Source organism: Arvicanthis niloticus, chromosome 2 (assembly GCF_011762505.2).
Source record: "Arvicanthis niloticus isolate mArvNil1 chromosome 2, mArvNil1.pat.X, whole genome shotgun sequence".
NCBI classification, from domain to species: domain Eukaryota; kingdom Metazoa; phylum Chordata; class Mammalia; order Rodentia; family Muridae; genus Arvicanthis; species Arvicanthis niloticus.
Window position 1 is genome coordinate 136,122,305 of NC_047659.1, and position 22,790 is coordinate 136,145,094.

General features: G+C 48.3%; 1 protein-coding gene and 1 long non-coding RNA gene across 4 annotated transcripts in view; one reads left to right on the plus strand and one right to left on the minus strand.

The window, feature by feature from the left end:
* Positions 1-22,790, minus strand: part of Znfx1 (zinc finger NFX1-type containing 1) — a 24,258-nt gene continuing 1,468 nt past the window's right edge. Inside the window, exons 2-14 of the mRNA XM_034493881.2 lie at positions 21,268-21,378; positions 16,543-18,330; positions 13,331-13,462; positions 11,586-11,734; positions 10,576-10,725; positions 9,924-10,038; positions 8,663-8,910; positions 7,289-7,428; positions 6,768-6,922; positions 6,292-6,437; positions 4,910-5,020; positions 4,559-4,654; positions 1-3,295 (exon numbers count right to left, since the gene is read on the minus strand). Coding sequence (XP_034349772.1) covers positions 860-3,295; positions 4,559-4,654; positions 4,910-5,020; positions 6,292-6,437; positions 6,768-6,922; positions 7,289-7,428; positions 8,663-8,910; positions 9,924-10,038; positions 10,576-10,725; positions 11,586-11,734; positions 13,331-13,462; positions 16,543-18,330; positions 21,268-21,328 — 5,727 coding nt within the window. The 5' untranslated portion in view covers positions 21,329-21,378 and the 3' untranslated portion in view covers positions 1-859. The remainder of the gene's footprint in view (positions 3,296-4,558; positions 4,655-4,909; positions 5,021-6,291; positions 6,438-6,767; positions 6,923-7,288; positions 7,429-8,662; positions 8,911-9,923; positions 10,039-10,575; positions 10,726-11,585; positions 11,735-13,330; positions 13,463-16,542; positions 18,331-21,267; positions 21,379-22,790) is intronic.
* Positions 22,300-22,790, plus strand: part of LOC117702724 (uncharacterized) — a 10,471-nt gene continuing 9,980 nt past the window's right edge. Inside the window, exon 1 of one of the 3 annotated variants that reach the window (XR_013109006.1) lies at positions 22,300-22,390. This is a non-coding gene — a long non-coding RNA (uncharacterized LOC117702724). The other 2 variants (XR_013109003.1, XR_013108998.1) reach the window with 2 other exon arrangements.

Sequence of the window (22,790 nt, forward strand, 5' to 3'; positions counted from 1 at the left end):
TAGGCTTTTTTCAATCATTTTTATTAATTGGCTTAACAGGTTAAAGTGCATAGTAAAGACAAAAAAAGGAAATGCATACATAAGAAAGGGGCTTTCCTAGACAATATTAGAAAGGACCTGAGATGCCTAAATCTGTTCTAAGGAACATGGAAAGAGATGCAGATGCAGGCAGTGGGCCTGGAGTCGGGGCCTGCAGAAGCTGCTGGCATGCTAACCCTGCCCAGGCAGAGGCTGCGAGGGCGGGTGCCTGGATAGAGACTCACAGGAGGTGCTGCGGACACTGACTGAACCTGCAGACAGCACCACCACAGACCCTCCCCTACAGAGAGACACATACCTACCCCTGCTGTCTGAGTGCAAGTTTCAGGAGGGTGCAGGGGTCACTCAGCTTGTGACTGGGGACAAGGAGAATTGAAGTGTGTGTCATAGGCCTCATCTCCAGGAGGGCAGGAGCCCAAGGAGTAGGGGCCTGGGCTCTTGTGCTCTCTCTGGGCTGCTGTTATTACAATGGGAGTCAGTATGCAAGTTAGGGCTTGGACATGAGAGGCAGCGCACCCTGGGCACGTGCAGTGCCGACCATGCCTGGACCCAATTACCCTAACATCCCCGGGTGGGGGCCAGATGCTCCCAGGAGTCCTACTTGCTACAGTAGAGGAGCTGAGAACCGTGGGCTCTGCTCAGTGCTGGGGGTAAAGTGCTTACTCTAGCGCAGGGTACATCTAGAATCACGTGGGCAAAGCCCGAGAAGTGGATCCTTAAACAAGTGCGAAGACTAAAGGACACTAATAAATTGGTTCCTCCACAGAGGAGCTAACCCTGACTCTGAGGTGGCAGGGCAAAAGGCCTTGGGTGCCATCTTCTACACCATCCTGCGGATCTCCTCAAAGTTCATCAAGTTGGCTGTGTCCGACCACGCAGGGTGCTGGGCTCCATCCATCTCAGGGGCAAGGTGGTTGCTCCTCTCCAGAGTATGGTTTTCACCACCAATCACCTCCTGGCACTCAGGACAGGTACTCCTCTGCATGGCTCCCCCACACTCAGTAATCACATAGATGTGGCCATTGGGGCACTTGAACCAATGGCCACGAGGAACACCCAAGGCAGTGACAATCTGCACGCGCTCCTCCTCAGAGATGCCCAGGCCAGAGCAGGGAAGGGTGGTTTTCAGAGCATCCATCTTTTTCTGCACAAGCTGTTCATCTTCCTGGGTGAACTTACTTGTTTTTTCAAGAATATCCCGGATGCTGGAGACCTCTTCTGCTATGCTGCCTTTCACCTTCTCTGCTATCTTGCAGCGCATCAGGAGGTTCACCAAATAGGTGAGCCTCTGGATTTCACTCTGGAGGTCACTCAGCTCCTGGCTGCTGAAGCTCAGGCGCTTCTTGGCCAGCCACTCGTGGACCTGTTCCAGTCGAGACCTCACTTTCTGCTGCTCTACGTGATGCACCTTTTCCAGGGACCCCTCCAGGTTGGCCAGGTGGTCATAGAAGCTGATGGAATTCTCCACAAGGCCCAGGTCCTTCACTGACAGGTTTTTCTGGGCCAGCTTCTCTTGAAGTAACAGGAATTCTTCAGGACGCAGCTGGTGGAAGAGAGTCTTGCTCTTGAGCAGGGCTGTCAGTCGCTCCTGGCTGGCTGAGATCTCCCCTGCAGAGCCCTGGAGCTTTTCCTTGACAACTTCTATTTCTTCCAGCCGCTGCTTGATGCTGGTTCCATACCTCAGGTTTTTGCGGATGGGTACCTGACAGATGGGGCAGACTTTCAATTTGATGGCAACTTCATCATCCTTCTGCTCATTCATGTAGCGGTCCAAGGCTTGTACCTCAAAGATGTGGCTACAGTCTTCCAGCTGCACAAAGCGGGCATCAGGCTCATCCTCAAAGCCAAAAAAGATTTGGGTGACCTCTTCCAGGTGGCACACACGGCACTTCTTGGGACATGGCTCCCCACACAGACCAATGCAAGGGTGGCCGCAAGCCAGCAGCTTGGTACAAGGCACATAGCATGGGGGCCGGTTGCAGGGCTCCGAGCAGAGTTTGGTGCACTGGTAGTGCTGGCAGCGCCAGACACAGGGCTCCACGCAGGGGCTGCACAGCTCCCCACACTTCTTCTTGCACTGGCTGTGGACACAGCGGTTCTGACATGTTCGCTGGCAGGGTGGGCACTCACCAATACAGGGCTCCTGGCACCTGTGTGAGCAGACAAGCAAGCGCTTACACGGCTGTTGACAGCGCTCATGGAAGCGCCCTTCAAAACAGCTGTGGCAGGAGCCGGGGCAAGGGTGGCCACAGTCTAGGGTAGTGTCACACTTGGTGGTGCACTTGACTGGCAGGCCATATTTTAGATTTTCCACATCGCCACACTTCACCAGTTGACTGTGCCCGCAGTTAAGTTCCACAGAGACCTTTTCTGAACACAGCCGTACACAGTCCTCACCACAGAGGTGGCTGCAGCTGTGGCCACATCTTAGTACCTTGGAACAAGGCTCCTGGCAACAGAAATCTGACTCTGACATTGAACAAGGGACCATCTGTGTGTGACCACACTTAAGAATGACTTTGGGTACTTTCACCTGACAAGGCTGACACTCTTGGAAGCAAACATTTGGGCACCGGTGCCCATCCTGGCAGAGGACTTTCTGGCATGGCTTCATGCACTGGAACTCCTTGTGGGAGGAGTCATATGGGTGGCAGGCACGTGTGCACACATGCCCACAGGCTAGCCGGAACTCACAGGGCAGGCTGCAGCCTCCTTCTGGTACTTGCTGGAAGTCAGCAGCTTTGGATACAAAGGTGTGGGTCTTGGGGTGGTTCTGGCAACAGAGGCGGAGGGTTGGGCCTATCTGTTTGTTCTCTCGAAGGGTATGGATGATCTTGCTCCACAAGGGCACCTTGGCAAGCATCTCCATGTTCCCAATGCAGAACATCCCCTTCTTGGCCCGGGACAAGGCTACGCAGATGCGATTGGGGATCTGGAGGAAGCCGGCTTTGCCCTCTTGGTTGCTCCGCACCAGTGAGAGGAGAATGATGTCATTCTCTTCCCCTTGGTATTTGTCCACCACATGGACCTTGATGCCAGCAAACGTCTTGGCAGGCATGAGTTTGCGCAAACAGAAGAGCTGCCCAGTGTAGGTGGTGAGGATGGTGATCTGGGAGGGCAGGTACTCCTGGCACAGGAAGTACTGGCACAGCTCCACCAGAAAGTGTGCCTCATGCTGGTTCTGGTGACTTTTGCCTTCTTGGATCTCCTGTTCAGGAAAGTTGTGCTCCACAAAGAAAAGATTGGAGCAGACACCCTGAAAAATAAGGTGGCAGCACATCAGACTCTCTCATGGTGTTTCCCTCTTCCCTCAGCACTGGGGTCGGAGCCCAGAGCCTCATAAATGCTGCACACCTGCTGGACTTCTGGGCTACACCCCAGCTCTGACACTTCATCTCCTGGACACTGACCACTAACCCACAGGAAGAGCCTTTGTGTCCTCCATCTCATCTTTACCTCTGAAGTAAGTCGTGTGCTTTTATCTTAGGCCATAGCATTGAGCTGTAAAATAATTAAGCCTATTTTCCTTTTCCACGTATTCGATCACCTGTCACGGCCAAGGGGACAGCAGTAGCTGGTGACGAGGAGGCAGCTGATGTCTGCAGCACTGCATGGTGCTGACTGCTGCACACAGTGTATAGCTCAGGGACAGGGCAGGAGCCAACATCCTCACTCCACTCAGACAACAGCACCTGGATCTCTTGGGGACTTACTTATTCAGGGTCACACAGCTCCCAAGTGGCAGGACTGAGATTTACACCAGGTCAAGAGCAACTGTTTCTGTCCCGTTCCTCCGAAGGCTTAGCAGTCCTAGCCTGGCCCTATTCCCGTTCTTTCTTTTTACAGATTCTATTTTTGTTTTATTAAAATACACACACACACACACACACACACACACACACTGCATACAGAGCCTGCATGCCAGAGGGGGCATCGGATCCCAATACAGATGGCTGTGAGCCACCATGTGGCTGCTGGGAATTGAACTGGAGACCTCTGGAAGAGCAGCCAGTGCTCCAACCACTGAGCCATCATTCCAGTCCCCTCTATTGTTATTTTTAATTATTATTTGTACATGTGTGTCCATATGTGGTTATGTATATCTGAGTGTAGATGCCCATAAAGACCAGAAGATGCAGAGAGACCAAGAGATCATCAGTGTTGGACATGGAACTGGAGTAGTGGCAGTTGAGGTACCCAGTGTAGGTGCTGGAAACTGAACTTGGGTCCTCTGCAAGAGCAGTACTTTTTCTGAGACATAGTCTATTATATAGCTCTTTCTGTCCAGGAACTTGCTGTCTGTAGACAAGGCTGGCCTCAAGCTCAGAGATCCACCCTTTCTCTGCCTCCCTCCTGAGTGCTGGACTAAAGGTATGCCCACCACACTGGCTTCATGACACACTCTTAACGCTGAGCTCTCTCCAGACCCTCTACTACTGTCAAAAGCCTTTTTTCTCCTGAGGAAGGAAACCTCCTAAACTGCTGACACCATCAGAGTGACCAGGGAGGGCAGACTGACCTTAATCTGTTCATACTTGAGAACAGAAGGATGGTTCTCCAGATCCTTGTAAATGTGGGGGGTCAAAAGGCGGGCGATCTCAGGACGCATACGGTGCTGAAACAACAGATGGCATTAGGAACAAGTGCAAGACAAAGGGCCATGTTCTGGAGGCTGTGGTGTCAGCAGGAAACCTACAGAGGGAGGAAGCATGATGCAAGAGGCTTCACCCAAAGAGCAGGGACTAGCATGGTTTCAGACAGTCTTTCTGACCGCCTGGCTTTTAAGCAATAACCAAGCTCTAACTGCTGGCAGGTGGCAGGCACCCAGGAGCCTGCTAGATGTCGGTAGCAACACAAGCTCGTCTCTCACCTGGTGATTCAGACGGACGAAGGGGATGTTCACTTTTACCAGCCGTTCAAACAGGGACACCTCAAGGTTGAAGTTCTTGGCCAGATCATACACATTAGCACTGGGGCGCAGCTGGGGAGAGAAACAAGCCTGAGAATTCTCTGGTGGGAACACACTGACTGCCCAGCAGCATGCGTTTCAAGCACCTGTGGGAGGCAGGCACTAGCCTAGGTGCTGACACGCTCAGGATTAATAATGACAAGAATCATGAAGAACCCAAGATGATGGAACAGAGAGCCCGAGGGTGGATGGTCTGGCTAGGCCTCTGCAGTGACACCTGGGGTGTCAACAGCACGGAGGTGGCTGCCAGTCATGAGAGGGGCAGGAAGGACAGTGAGTGAAGGCCCTGAGCAAACGAGGTAAGCCAGAGACAGGACGAAGCCCACTTCTGTTTCTGTTTCAGCTTCTAGGCTAGGCATGGCTGTACATGCCCCTGTAGTCCACACTTGGGAAGTGGAGGCAAGAGTCAGTCGTATAGAGCCACCCTCAGCTACAAAGTGTGTTCAATGTTAGCCTAGGCTATAAACGACCATCTCAAAATCAAAGGAGCTTGAGTTTTAGCATCAAGAGTAGTGAGAAGCCCCTGACATGCATGGGCTGGTGAGTGGTTAAGAACACTGACTGCCCTTCCGGAGGTCATGAGTTCAATTCCCAGCAACCACATGGTGGCTCACAACCATCTGTAATGGGATCTGATGCCCTCTTCTGGTGTGTGTCTGAATCAGCTACAGTGTACTGATATAAATAAAAATAAATAACATTTAAAAAAAAAAAAAGACTTAAGGAACTTTCTATGCAATTGCTCATGGTGAGAGCCAGAGAGATGGCTTTATGGTTAAGAGCACTGGCTGCTCTTGCAGGGGACCCAAGCTCAATTCCAGGCACTCATGTATCAGCTCACAACTATCTGTAACTCCAGTCTAAGGGGATCTGTTACTCTCTTCTGGTCTCTACAGGCACTGCGGGTATGTGGTACACTGACATGTAGGAAACACCCCATACATATAAATAAAGATACTGTTTAGGTTAAGTTTTGGTTTTGTGTTTTTAAAGGCATGTTGAACCAAGCAAGGTGTACAGTATCATCCCAGCAGTCTGAGGGCAACCTGGTCTGTATGGCTGGGGACACAGAACTCAGGGGTAGGGTAATGCCTGCCTAGCATGTGTGGATTGCCCTGGATGCAATCTCTACTCATGAGATTGCTGAGGAAAAGAACAGGGATGCAAGGAGGAGAGCAAGCACAGAGTCACCAGTAAGCTGAGGACTCTTAAGAAGAGAGGTCAGGGTCTTGTTTGTCCTGTCCCCCCAAAAACACCCCATCTTTTAAGAATTCTTGCTTTACCTGCTGGTGGTCCCCAATCAGAATAAGATGCTGGCAAGCCTTGCTTAGTGTGGCAATGGTGTGAGCCTCGAGAACCTCAGCAGCCTCTTCTACAATGACGATCTGAGGCTCCACTTGCTGCAAGATCTGGCGGTACTTGGCAGCACCTCAAATCAACAAAGATGAGAGGCTCCTTTGAGCACAAGACCTAAAGGGCCAGTTCCTTTGTACCTTTCCTGGGCTGGTAGGAAACTAAGCCCTCCTGCTCATCGGGGGCTGGAGCAGCCACTGAATAAGAGGGTGGGCACTGAGGGTGGGCAGCGAGTGAGCAGATAAGATGAGCTTATGTTGGAGTTTTAAGCTCTGCAACAAGCAGGAAAATGTCCCAAGGTAAGGGCTGCTTACAACAATAGCTCTCATCATATTTGCTTCATTTAATGGGATGGGGCACCAAGGGAAACTTGGCTTCAACAAGTAAATCCCACCCACCTTCCTACCTGTGGTTGTCATGCCCACAACCTCGGCATCTTTGAGAATATGAAGGTCTTCCTGGAGTCTCAGCTCGGCCATTCTTTCTGCCCATGTGCGGTACTGGCATTCATAGTTGAGGATCTTCCGACGAGTGTCAGCTTGGTACATCTGCAGCCACAGCCTGGAGAATGAAGAACCAGGGAAGGAAGCCTTGCTTTAATAAGTACTTTAATAAGAGTGAACAATGTGCCAGCTCCCGAAGTAGCCCTAAAGCGCTACAGAGTTTACAGGCCAGATAGGGAGAATGAGAGGCCCAGAATTACAGAAACCCAGAGCTGAAAATGCCCCATAAAAGATGTGCAGGGTCATCAGGGTGTGAGGAGAGAAGTGGGGACAGAGACACTCTCTGCTGTGAGGGCCTCCAGTGTCCTGTTCCTCACCTGAGCCATATGAGGTCCTGCCCAATCTGACCCATCCTAGGAACCAGACAGAATCCCATGGGAAATGACAGACTGGCCGGGCTTGGGCACGGGCACCACACCCATACCTATAGAGCTGCCAGCGAGAGCTCAGGTCCAGCTGCCAGACATCCTGGATCACACTGGCCTCAGCTTCAGTCATGGTGTTTAGTTTTCGAAGCTCTACCTTCACTCTCCTCTTCATCTTTTTTTTCTGGCTGCGCTGGGTCTGCGGACATAAGTACCAGGCAAGACAGTGAGCAGAGGCCCCGGAACAGAACAAAGGGGTTGCTCCCCCAGTGAACTTTGTCTCACTCTCCCAACAGCTGCCTTCCATCATGAAAAGTTGCACAAAGTTCCAAGAATTGCCTGGGCCCCAAATCTGTCCTGACTCTTCTCAAGAGTTGTGACCTAGGGTGCTGGCTGTGGCTGTGGCTGTGGCAATGTGAAGAGCCTGGGAAGTACCTCCACTGGCCAGTAATGGCTGACCACTGGCCACAATGTCTCAGATGTCATCATGACATTTTCTGACAGTGTGTTTGGGTTATGGCTTATCTTCCCTTTCCCTGTTCCTCCTGTCTGGAGTCATCGCTCTGCCGACCAGTTCTTTCTCTTTCTAAAGTGGGTGTGTACCATTGACGTAGAGGAGCATGGGCTCTTGCTGAATGCTTTCTGGGCCACTGCACGGGAGCCGGTGTTTAATACAGGGTCTGCCACAGGCCTGCTACAATGGTCCTCACTCACAAAATCTTACCCCTTCTGGATCTGTCACTGAATGAGGCTACAAGATTTTATGAGGACTGGTATGTAAACTGATGTCACCACACTAATGGCCCAACCCCAAGTGACACAGCAGAGACAGGCCCAATACAGTTTTGAGAACTGGGCTCATTTCTCTGCCTCCACACAATACCACTGAACTGAACCAGTAAGGCATGAAGTCTACTACTGCAGCCAGACTGTCCTTAAGAGACCTTCATTCTCAGTAAGGGTTACAAATTGGTATGTGGAATAGCAAATCTCCTGTTGATATAGTCATACATAGAAAATGCTTGACCAAAAGTTTACATGAGACTAAGTCACCACCCTGCGTCTAAGATAAGACTTTGATTTCAGGGTGACTGAAGGATGATGTTTGCTGTCTTGTTTTACTCCCGTCCCCTGTATCTGCACTGGCTGCTCTCACACACCAAGGCTGACAAGGTGCGTAAGATAACAAAGCACCACACTGCCAAGTGACACCCTGCCACCTGCTTCTCATCTAAGTTGTTTGTTCCTGCCAGGGCCCCTCTGACCGCCATAGCTTTTCTACCCTCAGGTTATGTGCATGATGTGAGGATGAAGTGATGTAACAGTAGTAACAGCAATGGCCAAACCCTGCAGAGCCTAATCCAAGTCTGCCTGGAAAGACTGAGTTCTCTCCTCCATCCTGCTGGGGCTTGCAGGGAAGGCAGCTGGTTTACCTCCCACTCTTCTGTAGCCTGCTCTGGTCCAGCTATGGTCCCGGGCACATCCTGGTCCAGTCTCATGGCCAACAGCATCTTAGCCAGCTCCTGGTCGGCCCCGTTCTCTTCCTTCTTTCTTCTCCGCGGTCTCACCACCTCTTCCTCTTCAATCACTCGATCCGCTTGGATCAGGTCGGCTTCCTCAGCAATCTCGATTAGGGAACCCTCCTCTTCCCCTTCCTCCTCCTCTTCCCCCTCTGCCTGGGCTAAGAGAGGAAGCAGGTAGGAAAGGGACACCTGTAAGGACTCACTCACAGGACATGCTCATGGCACTAAGCAGTTCTGGGAAGGGAAGTGGGACAAATACCAAGGACACAGACTTAACATTGTCTGTACATGCGTTTGTTACACTTTATCAAGTTTTAAAAATCATATAAAAGAAGGCTCTTTTGGGGGGGTTGTGGAGAGTCTCTCACTGCATAATCCTGGAATTTACTATGTAGACCAGCCTAGTCTCAACCTGTCCAAGACCTGCTGGCCTGTGCTTCCTGAATGCACCACCAGACCCAGGCAAAAAAATGTTTTGTTTTCTTTTTTGAGACAGGATTTTTCTGTATAGCCTTGGCTATCCTAGAACTTGCTCTATAGACCAGGTTGGCCCTTTTGAACTCACAGAGATCTACCTACCTCTGCCTCTCAAAAATGCTGGGATTACCCCGCTATCCAAAAATGCCTTTTTCTTTTTCTCTTTTCTTTTTTCTTTTCTTTTCTTTTCGAGACAGGGTCTCTCAAGAGCCCTGGCTGTCCTGGAACTCATTACTCATTATGTAGACGAGGAGGGCTTTGAACACAGAGATCCTTCTAAAGCCTTTGTCTACCTAGTACTGGAATCAAAGATGTGTGTCATCAGCCCTGGCTTAAAGTTGTTATGTAGGTGAGGATGACCTTGAATGCCTGATCCTCCTGCCTGTACCTCCTGACTCCTGGGCTTACAGGCATGTGTTACCATGCCTGGTTCTAGGGTGCTAAGGATAGCACCTACCTAGAGCTCTGTACATACTAGGCAAGCATCAGCTGTGACTCTAACAAGCACTTTCCACGTGTGTACTGAACAACAGTGCTCTCTAAATTGTACCCATCAGTCTGGGCCATGCTTTCCTGTTCCGTCCACTGCTGACTGACTCCGTCTGTTAAATATGAACACTGCATTTTGAGTCACGTTGTTCTGGCTTTTACCATACTCCAGCTGATGGTGTCCTGGGTCACATGACCCTCTTACCTATGTTCTCAGGTCCTGCTGGAGATGCACTCTGAGTGAAGGAACCCACACCAAGCCCCAGCCATTCGAGCATCATGGAATGCTTTGAGGGCTGCACACAGACCCAGTCAGCATCCTGTGAAGGAAGAATCGTCAGTCATGAGAATTCTGTGACAACCATTATGAAGACAGTGTCTCTTCAGAGGATTTAAAATTTTTTCCTGGGCTCAGAGGTTAATAGCACTGGCTGTTCTTCCAGAGGTCCTGAGTTCAATTACCAGCAACCACATGATGGCTTACAACCATCTATGAGATCTGGTGCCCTCTTCTGGTGTGCAGGAATTAATGTAGGCAGAATACTATATACACAGTAAATAAAAAGGATATAAAATTCTTCCTCGAGGGTAAATCTCAAGAGTTGGTTCTTGCTTAGTTTGTATGAAGCCCTGGGTTCTAACCCAAGCATAGAAAATCTAAATCTTAAACCTGGTTTAGGCGCTGCTGGTTCAAACCCAGCAGGTGGACTGCAGAGCCTTATCCCTGACCAGGATCCTCAACTGCTTATCCCAGGAGGGAACTGGTTTCTCCAACAGCATCAGGTCTGCAAACCTTAGAAGACCGTGGCTTCTGCTGGAACTGCCTACATGGGCTGAGCCTCCTCTGGCATCCCTACCTGCACGGGTCCATTCATGAGGCTTTCCCAGTGCTGGGGAGAGATGTACTTCTCCAGGTGCTGCTCCCGGAGGACACCGTGCATGGTGCATTCCAGGGTCTGGGCCCCTTCCTGAAGTCTTTGCTCTGACTCCTTCATCTCTGTCACAATCTGCCAAGAACAGAAAGAGGCAATGTAGAAACATTCTCTCCCAAAGCCAGTCTCTGCCCTGAGAGGAAAATAAAGTCAAGAAATGAATCAAGAAGGAATAAGTAAATAGACCAGTCATCAAATCTGTTTCTCAAGTACATCATGGTCCTGAGTCCCAGGGACCAATACTCAGTGCCCTAACCATGCAGGAAGCATGAAAAAAAAAAAAAGAGAGCAGAGGACAGCGGGAAGCTGGCCGGAGCCACGCTGCTCAGACGGCAAGCCTCACGGCCTCTTTTCCTCTTTGATGATAACATCAGAGATTTTTTTTTCTACTTGTTTAAGACACAGGTACTTACTACATTGTCCAGGCTGATCCCAAACTTCTGGTTTAACCAATCTCTCCTGACTCGGTTTCCCTAATAGCTGGGAATAAATGTCTGTGTCATTGTACCCAGTTGTGATTTTAATTGGGTACCCTGCTCAGATAAAAAGATAGTTCCCAGTCGAGGCCTGATGATGCATACTTTTAATCCCAGCACTCAGGAGGCAGAGGTAAGTGGATCTCCGATTAGAGGCTAGCCTGGTCTACAGAGTGAATACTAGGACAACAGAGGGTACACAGAGAAACCTGTCTGGAAAAACCAAGACGCTTCCCAGTGAGCAGGCTATGCACTGTGGGCAGCGTGGAGGAAGCAGACTGAAGGGCTTGGTAGGGGCAGGAGAAGAGCGTTCTCACCCTTGTCTTGGGCACCAAAAGATGAGCAGACTGAAATGCCAGAAGGATGCTGGGTCCTTCAGAGGGCTGTGGAGCCTGCCGGAAAGCAGCTGCTATGCTGTGTGGGTCCCTCACCCCCGGCTAATCCACAACTGTGACTCACACTCATATAGGCCCTTCGCAGGTGCATGGGGAGGGTGCGGCGGAATTCCCGCTTGTTCCTCAGCTCCCTCAGGGTGAACTGCTTCAGGATCTCGCTGTTGCTCCTTCCTCCCACTCTCACAATGCTGGTCTTCTGACAGCCGTAGATGCCTGTAGAGCAGTATGCGGTATCTTAGGTGAGAGTTGTGTGTGTGCGATCTTATCTCAACTGGTGCCTTAGGGAGCAAACTTGTGCTTACAGGACATTCACTCCACTACAGATAAAATGTGGGCTGCCAAGCACAGAGGTGCAGTGCTTCAGAGCAAAGCTATGGACCTGGACACACAGACAGAGGGCTCTGCCTTTAGGAGCCAGGCACTCAACTGGTGGTCACTGTGGGCGAGCTCGAGGCAGGAGGAGCGTCCTTATGTGTTTACAGCCTGGATAAGGGAAGTCCATCTCTGCAGCTCTGAGGATGCTTCAGCAGAAATATGACCCGTTCCACACATGGAATGGCTGCTTGTAAGATGGAGACAGCTTCTGACTTGTTTTCCTGTCTGGTTCATTAAGCCACTTACCGCAACAGCCATTACTCTAATACTGAAGGACTTGCTGCAGTAAGTGCACAGAAAGAACCTGCGCTGGCTGCTGTGTGGGGCCTACAGGGGCTCACACGGGGGCTTAAGCAGAAATGCAGAGCAACATTTCAACCAAAGGAGTAGTACATACTTATTTATTCACTGGGCTAAGTAGTATTAAAAAGATTTATTTTATCTTTATTTTATATATATATATGACTATGTCAGTTGGGGTCCACGGGGCCAGAAAAGGGTGTCTGATCCCCTGGAGTTGGTGTTACAGACTGAAATGTGTTCAACATGGGTGCTAGGAACTGAACTCAGGTCCTGTGGAAGAGCACCAGGCACTCTCAACCACTCAGCCATTTCTCCAGCCCCTAGTGAGCATTTTTTTTTTTAAGTGACTAATATGTTGTGAAAATTCAATGAAAACTTATCCAGCCCTTAATGTTTATAGTCCATGGCTCGGCACAGACCAAAATCAATCAATCAATCAAATCAATCAACCAATCAATCAACCAACCAACCAACCAACCAACCAATTAATTATGGGGCTGCAGAGACAGCTCAGCAGTTAAGATCATTGGCTGTTCTTCTAGAGGACCTGGGTTTGATTTCCAGAACCCATACAACCACAAGTAACTTTAGTTCCAAGGGATCAGACACCCTCTTCTATTCTCTGACACCACTATGCATCCAATGTGGTACACAGACAGACATGCAGGCAAGTGGCCAGACACATAAAATATTCTTCAAATTTTTTAAAAAAATACAAAAAGGAAAAGAAAAAGAAAAAACTGAAGAAAGCAGATGTGGGGGCAATGGGCTAAGTCCACTTGAGACATCTGAGGTGAGATATGAAGAACAAGCTGGTACAAAATGGGCTAGTCCACTTGAGCTGAGGTGGAGAAGACAAAGAATTCAACAACTGAAGGTGACGGTGACCCTGGGTTTGGGAAGCAGAGACAGAGTGCTCAAGGTGCAAAGTAGGGTGGACCAGCCAGCCCTGCCTGTCGGGATAAAGACTGTGGACAAAGATGAGAAAGCCACTGAGATTGCTGACATTTTGCGTGCGTGCGCGAGTGCGTGCACAGTAGTAAGGATGGAGCCCAAGGCCTTGTGACACAGAGGAAGTGAGATAATCTCCATCCCCAGTAGAAAACAATTTTGTCAAAAGACATTCATTACCTTCTAGAAACTGGTCCAAAGCATGATTAGTATAACATACGACCAAGATGGGGAACTTCTGGGCATTAATTTGCCAAACAGACTTATTGGTCAGAAGAGCCTGAACTATTTTTAGACCCACGTAAGTCTTGCCTGGAAAACAGGGAAAAGACAAATTACAAAATGCACACTTGTTTCAGTTTAATATTCTCATTCAATAACTTACAAGGTGAACAATTGTGTATTTTAAATCTTAATAAACATATTTATCTGAAATTTTCCTACATGGAGATAACACAGACACTGGATCCCAAATACCAGTTCACTATCTGCTTAAAAACATTCTCATTAGCCAGATGTGGCGGCACATAACCTGTAATTCCAACACTTGGAAAGCAGAGGCAGGAGGATTGCTAGCATGTATGCAACCTACTTAAATGACATTCTCAGCCTAGATGAAAAGTTCTGATATGAGTTTCCTTCATTTTTAACTCTGACAACAAAGATAGAAGGCACATAGTTCAGTTCACAGTTCAGTTAAGCACACACAGAGAACACTTCATTTATTTCTAGATCACACCTTCCCATTTCCACATCCTTCTCTTTACAGAAGCTACTGACTCCTGTCTGTGCTGCATACATCACTTACAAGACAGCACTGGACTGTGGCCACTATCCATCGTCTGCCTTAGCTGGACCAAGACTCTGCCTCCCTGTCATCACAGGATGCTGGCATCAGAATCCACACTTTGTAAGAGGATGATAAATGAGCCAGAGTGAAGACTAATTCCTGTAGAATGGTGTCTGTGCTGCTTAGGCCAGGCTCCCCAGCAGCTAGACTGGAATGTGGATACACTGACTGATAAATAGTATTTTAAAATCTATCTGCTGTTACTGAGATGCCATCTCTTGTTCCTCCTTACTCCACTTTCCAAACGGGAGATTTACAGGCATGTGCCATGGCTCAGGCTCAATTTTTTGTTTGTGTATCTGTTTTTTTTGTTTTGTTTTGTTTTGTTTTCCTTCAAGATGGTGTCTCTGTGTAGCCCTGGCTGTCCTGGAACTCACTCTGTAGACCAGGTTGTCCTCTGACTCAGAGATCCGCCTGCCTCTGCCTCCCGAGTGCTGGTGTATAGCACCTTGCCTAGCTTTTGTTCTGGAACTTGCTCTACAAACCAGGCTGGCCTTGAACTCAGGGACCCTACCTGCCTCCGCCTCCAGAGTGCTAGGATTAAAGGTGTGCATGACCACCATCAGGCAAAATATTGTGTTCATTTTTTAAAATCTACTTTTTTTTCTTTAAAAAAAAGTTTATTGATTTGATGTGTATGAGTACACTGTAGCTGTCTTCAGACACACCAGAAGAGGGCATCAGATCCCATTACAAATGGTTGTGAGCTACAGTGTGGTTGCTGGGAGCTGAACTCAGGAAGAGTTCCACTCAGTTCAGTTCAGGAAGAGCAAACGGACATTATTCTTGTGCAGCTATGTAGTACAGAGTGTAGGAAACACGTCACTAGTAAGGGAACCTGTCAAGCAGCTCCTGATCTGCTGACACAGTGGAGCCTGTGAGAACAGTGCAGCCACCACGAACACACCTCAGCTGCTAACAGGGAAGCACCTCCACGACAACAGGAACTGGGGGACTGCAGAGAGTTACAGCAGGGACACGTGACCCCAAGTGTGAGTTTGTGTGTGAAGATTCAGGATACACAGGAAAATCATTTATGTTATTTGCTTAAGGACGGGACTGGGTGGTTGCAGGAGGGAGGCAGTGACTTTTTAAAATGTGAGCAGCTATTACTTCTTAAAAGGTAATTCTAAAATTAGTGAGCCAGAAACCTTCACATCTCAAATGAACAAAGCCCAGTGTCAGGCAGGGCTTGGCCTACAGTCTGATCAGGCAGACTCCAGAGCAGGGCCACCTCCTCCTCTCTGCACAGGCTGCCATCACATCAGCCCCTCCATGAGAAACAAACTTGCTATTCTGTTCCACATCTTTGTTTTGTGGGGCAGGGATGTAGCTCCAAGCTGGCCTTGAACCTGATAGTAACAGAAAAGCCACAAAATTCTGATCCTCTTGTGCCCACTTCCAAGGGCGGGGATTACCATGCCCAGTACACAGACTTCTAACCTCTTTGTTTGTTAAAGAGCTCCCCATGTAGCCTGGCTGTCAGGGGACTCACTATGAAGACTGGTTTCACCAAGATGGAACTCACAGAGATCCACTTGTCTCTGCCTCTAGAGTGGATTAAAAGTGTGAGCCATCACCCCTGGCCTAATTTAAATAAAATCAGGAATTGCTCTGACTTCTCAATACTTTGAAGACCTGCTTCTGCCTCCTTGCCTAATTTTGCATATGCTTTTGGGAAGTTAATGTAGCAGTCTTTGCATATCTGCTAGCACAAATAGACTCAAAGCATGTCACATACAAGCATGGTCTTACGTTTATTGTTAAATAAAACTGTACACATAAGGACAGAGATAGATAAGGGTCAGACAGCTTGTAAGTAACCTTAGCTACTCTTCCAGAGCAGGGTCAGAGTTTGTGGGAGTCATGTGAGCGGGACCCTCGAGTGCAGCCGAGAGGAGCCAGGAGGCTCCATGCTGGCTGACCAAGCTCAAGTCCCAGGTCTGCTCACTGCATGAGCTTCAAAGCACCTCACGGCTCTTAAGTGAGAGGAAGTTTACCCTTTCTTTGACTTAGTTTTTCCATCTGCAAGATGATTTCACTTACCAAGCAGGGCTACTGTCAAGACCTAGTGACCTAATATATGTAAAGCAAGGCAAATGATGCTTGGTATGTCATACTGTAATTATATACTTGATAGTATTTAATTTAAGATAGCATAAAGCCAACAACCTTTGGAAGAGAAGATGTACCTCTTACCCTAGCAGTCCTCTTGAAGCTTGAGGTTTTTGTTTGTTTTGTTTGTTTGTTTGTTTTTGAGACAGGGTTTCTCTGTGTATCCCTGGCTGTCCTGGAACTCACTCTGTAGACCAGGCTGGCCTCGAACTCAGAAATCTGCCTGCCTCTGCCTCCCAAGTGCTGGGATTAGTGAGCTTGAGTTCTGATCCATCTCTATGCTCGCCTATGGTCCTCACTGGGGATTACTATAAGTGGCTATGCCACAAGCGATATTCATTGCATTTCAGGGAAATATTTCTAAATGAGGCATGCTAGAGCAAAATCTCCCTTGTGTGATGCCACAGGCTCTGAGAAATTCTCTTACCTGTCCCAGGAGGTCCTTGAATAATAGCCAGCTCCCTTGTGAGGGCGAATTGTAAGGCTTCCATCTGGGAGTCATCCAGCTTCAGGTCTTCTTTGGAGGGCCATTGGCTAAAGTCTAAGACATTAATCCTAGGACGTCTCAAGGCCTCAGCACCTCTCAGAGACTTCCTAATGGCTGAGGGATTCTCCATTAGGGGGGTGAAATCATATCTGCCCCCCCCTAGCAAGTACCTTGGCTCCCTCACATAGGAGTCACACTCCACAATGTTCCTCTGGAAAGGAACATCTTCCTCCTGGATCTCTTGTAGTCCCTCCAGGACGTGCCGGTAAGCCTCAAAGTAGGCTGTTGTCTCTACCATGAGGAAAGAGTCAGAGGGTTGGACGTCTGCAAGCAGCTGCTGGCTCTGCTCGTTGAAGCACAGCTGGACGATTCCTTGGCAGAGATCTTCATGCTCTCGGTTTGAAACAGTTGCAAAAAGAAATGTCTCAAAGTTGTCCTTGGACATGCACACTAAAGACCCATACAGCAGTCGCTTGGAATTCTGCCAGCGAACAAACTTGAGTGGTTTTGTATCAAACTGTACTTTGTACACGATGCCTGATGCTGAGCACATGGGTGTGATGATCCTAGCATCAAAGTAGATTCGGATGTCATCAAACTTCCTCTTTCTCAGACCCTGGTCCTCAAAGCTTTGTAGGAGCTTCAAAATGCCTTCCCGAAGGGGCCTAACAAAATCCTCTCGCAGGAGGCGGAAGTGAGTGTCCAGGTAGACAGCAGTGCTCTCGTACTTCCCGGAAATGATGTTGGGGCGAAGGAAGGGCCTCTCATCCAAGTGCACCTCATTGTAGGTGGGGTAGATGGGCATGGCCCGGTAGCTCTCAACCTCGCCTTCTGCCTCAGCCTGCACTAGAGTGTAGGTGTCCACTCTCAGAGTGCCCTCACGCCTCTTTTCCTGCAGATGTTTAATGATGGCCTGCACCTTTTCCAAATTCTTCTCTGTCTCCTCTTCTATGTCAACCCCAGAGGCTCTCAAAGCATTAAGAGAATCTGGCAGGAGAGAGACGAGCATGGAGGTCTCCTGCACAGAGCTGGCAGGGAAGACACTGACAAGGTCCTGGAGGAGGGAGATGATGTTGTTTATGTGCTCTGGGTACTGGTTCCGAATGTCAGGGACAGGCTCAGTGATCATCCCCACCACATAAGCCGGCAGGCAGACTTTGAGGAACTTGGAGTTACTCAGGATGCCCAGTACGTGCAGGATGCTCTGCCGGTCGATCCTGGAGCTGCAAGCCTTCCGGAGAACTTGGCAGATCAGCTGAAGGAAGCTGGGCTTCATGGAGGAATGAGAAAGCAGCTCCTTGAGACCTAGGCTTGTGGCAAGTGTGATGGCCACCTCAGAGGGCTCCTTCTGCAGGAGGCTCTCCAGGAACTTGTAGCCCAGTCTTTTCGTCTGCTGTGGCTGCTCTGCTGGCTTCTGGAGTGGGGTGTGCCACTGCTGGAAATTGTCGTTAGACCATGGTGGTCGGTGGTTCCTACCCTCCTGGTCTTCATTTCTCCTCCTGGTGTCATTCTGGCTTTGTCTCTGGTCTCTAGCTTCATCACCAGTGTGCCCTTCCTGGTTTCTTCTTCCCTGATGTGGGTTCCTGCCCATAGCCCTAAATCTCTCTTCCCTCTGCCGGAAAGGAGCAGGATGGCTGCTGGCCCTCGGATGCCTTCCAGCATGGTGGGTGGCTGCTGGGTTATTGGTTTGATTTCTAGCTCTTGGGGGTACTTCTCCATCTACAGGACCTAAACACAATGGGGATACCTGGTAAGCACAGAGTCAAGGAGTCATGACGTCTAATGAGACAACAATGAACACTCTTTCATCTTCCACAACAACAGCTCAGATTTTGCTTGCAGAGATGAAAGTTTCTTGCCAAGAGTTGAGAGGGTGAAAGCTTAGCAGTTAAAAGCACACACTGCTCTTCCGGAGGTCAGTTCCCAGCAGCTACGCTGGACAAAACTGCTCTCACTCCAGCTCCACAGGGACTCAATGCCTCTGGCTTCTGCAAGCACAGGCACACATGTGCCCATAACACAGAGTTTAAAAATAGTAAGTTTTGCCGGGCGGTGGTGGTGCACACCTTTAATCCCAGCACTTGGGAGGCAGAGGCAGGAGGATTTCTGAGTTCGAGGCCAGCCTGGTCTACAGAGTGAGTTCCAGGACAGCCAGGGCTACACAGAGAAACCCTGTCTCAAAAAAAAAAAAAAAAAAAAGGTAAGTTTTATTTGTTTTGTTTTTTTTCAAAACAGTCTTACTATGTAGACCAGGCTGGTCTTGAATTCACCGAGATCCACCTGCCTCTGCCTCTCCAGTGCTGGGATTAAAGGTGTACACCACCACACCCAGATTATTAATTTTTTTAAAAGTTTCTTATTGAATTATAATAATAACTAAACTATAGCGCTAGCCAGGTGTGGGGGCTTCTAACTTATGCTCAGAGACTAAAGCAGGAGGATCATCCAAGGCCAGCCTGGACAGCAGTTTCTTAGAAGCTAGCTTGAGCTGCATGGCAAGAGGCTGGCCTGTGTGTGCCCGCACGTGTGTTTGTGGCCTAGAATTCATGAGGCCCTGGCTTCTATCCCAATACTACAAGAAAAAATTATTATTACTGCTGAATAGATTACGAAGAGATTGTTTTCCCGAAAGATACAAAAGAGAAACTGAACAAGCACTGGATACATGGTGGAGTGTTATTTTATTTCATCTTATTTCATGCCCCATGCTGGTTCCTAACTTTCAGAGGGTTCTAGTCTCTGTCTAGCACAGAAATCAAAACACAAGAGTCAGCAGTGAGAATTGATCACTTCCTTGTGTGGAGCTTTGGGCAGTTTCTTGGTTTCTCAGTCTTTGGCTGCTATGATAAAAGTTTATAAAATGTGAGGGAAGCACTGCCAATGTGTATCTCAATGTTTCATGTAGACTTAATCAGAGGAAATTTATTTTAAGACACATAAAAATTATAAACTGGTGGGAGACACTCTTGGGCTCCGTTGTGATCTCTGCAGGACTCTGCTGACCAACTCCATGTGCTGCACGGGCAAGGGGGATAAACAGTGAAGGAAACACTGCCTGACCTTTGCCCTGCAACAGGAAATGCAGCTAGAATGGGAAAGAGGAAGGCAGTGCCTCCCCCTTTCAAGATGTTCTTTAGTTTTGTGGCTAATCCACAGACTGCGGGGAGAAGGAAGCATGAACATCTAGTTTCCTTATCAGAAAATGAAAACTGAAACCTGAAACTTGAACTTTGATTTAGGAAACTGAAATCGAAACTAGTCTTTGGGGAATGACTAGCTCCCCAACCCCTCACACAGGGAGCCAGTCCCCTGTGCAACCTCCCACAGTCACTTTCCATTCCTCTACAGTGACTCTAGAGCTGACCCTAGCAGAGTGGTGTGATTTGAAAACACAGGCTGTTCAAAATTTGACAATAAGTGTGAGGAAAGCTACAAATGTATGTAATACTTAAGATTTAAATAAGACCACGGACTAGCCAGGCAGTGGTGGCACTTTAATTCTAGCACTTGAGGGATAGAGGCAGAGGCAGAAGCAAGCTGTGAGTTCAAGGCTATCCTGGTCTACAGAGTGAGTTCCAGGACAGCCAGGGTGACTCACAGAGAAGCAAATACCCTTAAATGTTTTTTTTTTTTTTTTTTTAAATTTTGTTTTGATACAGGGTCTCACTGTGTAATCCTGGTTGGCCTGCAATTCACTAAACTACACTGGCTTAAAACAGAAATTTGCTTGCCTCTACCTTCCTGCTGCTGGGATCAGAGAAGTGTACCACATGGCCAGGTCCTTTTTTGGAGACAGGCTCTAACCCTGTAACCCAATTTGGCCTCTAATTTTAAAAATTTTTATTACTATTATTATTTTATGTATATGAATGTTTTGATCCACATATGTCTTTGCATGTGTATTAATTCTTATAAAATGTTAATATCTTGGATACAATTAACTTAAGACATTAGAGCATTACATTTTATTAAGTTGCCATTAAATTAAAAAAAAAATTCAAGGTCTGTGAGATGTCTCGGTCGATGAGGGAACTTACTACCAACCCTGACAATCTGAGTTCAGTCAAGACCACATGATGGAAGGAAGAAACCCAACTCTTAGGAAAAGACCTCTGGTCTACACACACACACACACACACACACACACACACACACACACACACACCATTAAAAATAAATGTTACTGGTTATCTTTTGAATTTCCCAATAATGCTATTGGAGATGAGAAGCAGTTTCTGTTGGATAGCCTTGCTGCAAACACCACTCAGTCTGCTTCTCACATCCTACAGCTATGGCAGGAACCAAACAGGAGCCTCACAGGAGGCAAGTGCTTGAACACTGGGCTATACCTTCAGCCATGGTTTCTGAGACAGGGTTTCACTCTGGAGCTCAGGATGGCCTTAATATCACTGTTTAGCTGACCTCAAATTCTCAATCCTCTTCTTTCTGCTGGAGTGACAGGCCTCCTATCATCTTATCACAGAACCATTTGCAACTCTCCTAGAGAAACCAGGCTAGCTTCAAACTCAGATCCACCAGCCTCTGCCTCCAGAGTGCTGGGATCAAAGGTGTGCACCATCACCATGCAAGGAGGTCCTTATTAATTGAAAAACACAGGCCATCTCAGGTGGGCCTCTCCTTACACCTGATAGAAACCCTGCTTACCTCTGTGGTTGGGAGGGGGATTCCTGGGTCTGGCCTCTACATGAGGTCTTCTGTCTTCCATGTCTGAGTCTCAGGAATTCTGCCACATTCACCTGACTTCGTTACCTGTAACTGCAGATGCTGAGAGTCACCAGTGCCCTTCAAACACAGCAAATACCCAAACAACATGAAGCCAGCCCTTCTGCCTTTGTGCAGCCGCCTGTGGCCACGGATCAACTGGGTTCACCTGAAAGGGGGGCTGGAAATCAGAGGGACGGAGAGCGAGAAGAGATGAAGCCAAGACAAAGTTCTCTGATCAAGGCTCAAAGCTTTAGTGTTCAGTCCTCAATTTAAAGGGAAAGACCCCACCAAAACCCTTTCTGGTTTAAGCCAGAGATGGGTGGGATAATCTGTTCTTGGTCAAGTTCAGGCCAGAGATATCTCAAGGGAATCCCAGGGGCTTCCCTTCTTCTAAATTCCGTAAAGCCAAGGTGCACTGCACCTGGATCCTACCTACCACTTGGTCTGTTGTAAACAAGGTTTTTCAGGCCTGCTCAAGGCTGGGGGAAGGGCACACTTTTGCATGTTAATGATTTATTAACGAAGGATAACACGCAGATCCTAATCATGGGCACAAGCACTCAACCTTGTGGATTCTCAACCATGATAACTCTAAACTTAAAGCTCACAATTTATGCCATTCTAAGGGATCCAATACCCCATTCCAGAGCTCCTTCACTCGCTTGGGGGCAGAAAAAGTGTCATCAACTCCCAAAACTATGTTTGGCTTGCCTTTAGCCAGGTTACCTAGATTTCATTAACTTTCCTACAAAATGATTGCTGGGGCAAAAGTAGCCCAAGTGTGCCAATCCAAACCATGTGCCAGCCAGCAGCAGGGTGCACGCCTGGCTCAGCTCAGCTCCTGGGAGGCGGAGGCAGGGGGACTGGGAAGTTAAGAGCAGTTGGGAAATAGAAGCAGGAAGATCAGAAGACATTCAAAGACAGCTTCCACCGAGCAGGAAGCCAACTCGGACTCTATGAGACCCTGCTTCTAGAAACACACACCCGAGGGAGGGCTCAGGACCTTACCAGGCAGTCTTAGGACACAGTGGTCGATAGGTTCCCTGCTCCCTCCTGCTAGAGAGTAAGTGAGCTCTTCCTCTGAACCAGCTAGCAATTCTTGCCTTTCTTCTGTCTTGAAAATTTCTGATGCTGGGTGAAGAGGAAGCCCCTTCCTCTTCCTCAGGGAATGTCTCAATGTAAGTCATGCATATCATGTGGGTGCAGGGGGGCGGGGTGGTGGTGACTCAGTTCTCAGCAAAAGGATTTTTGAGACTGTCCTCACAGTTTTAAAATATTCATAGTTGGAAACTGTGAATAGATTTGGCATTGTATGAGACATGGCTTTTATTCTTATCAGAAAAAAAAAAAAAAGAGTCCCTTTTCTTCTCACTGGGAATATTTTTGTGGTGTCTTTTCTCCTCATCTTACCAAGCCCTGTTCTCATGATACAGGCTCAATGGTTAGTGTTTTAAATTTTCTTT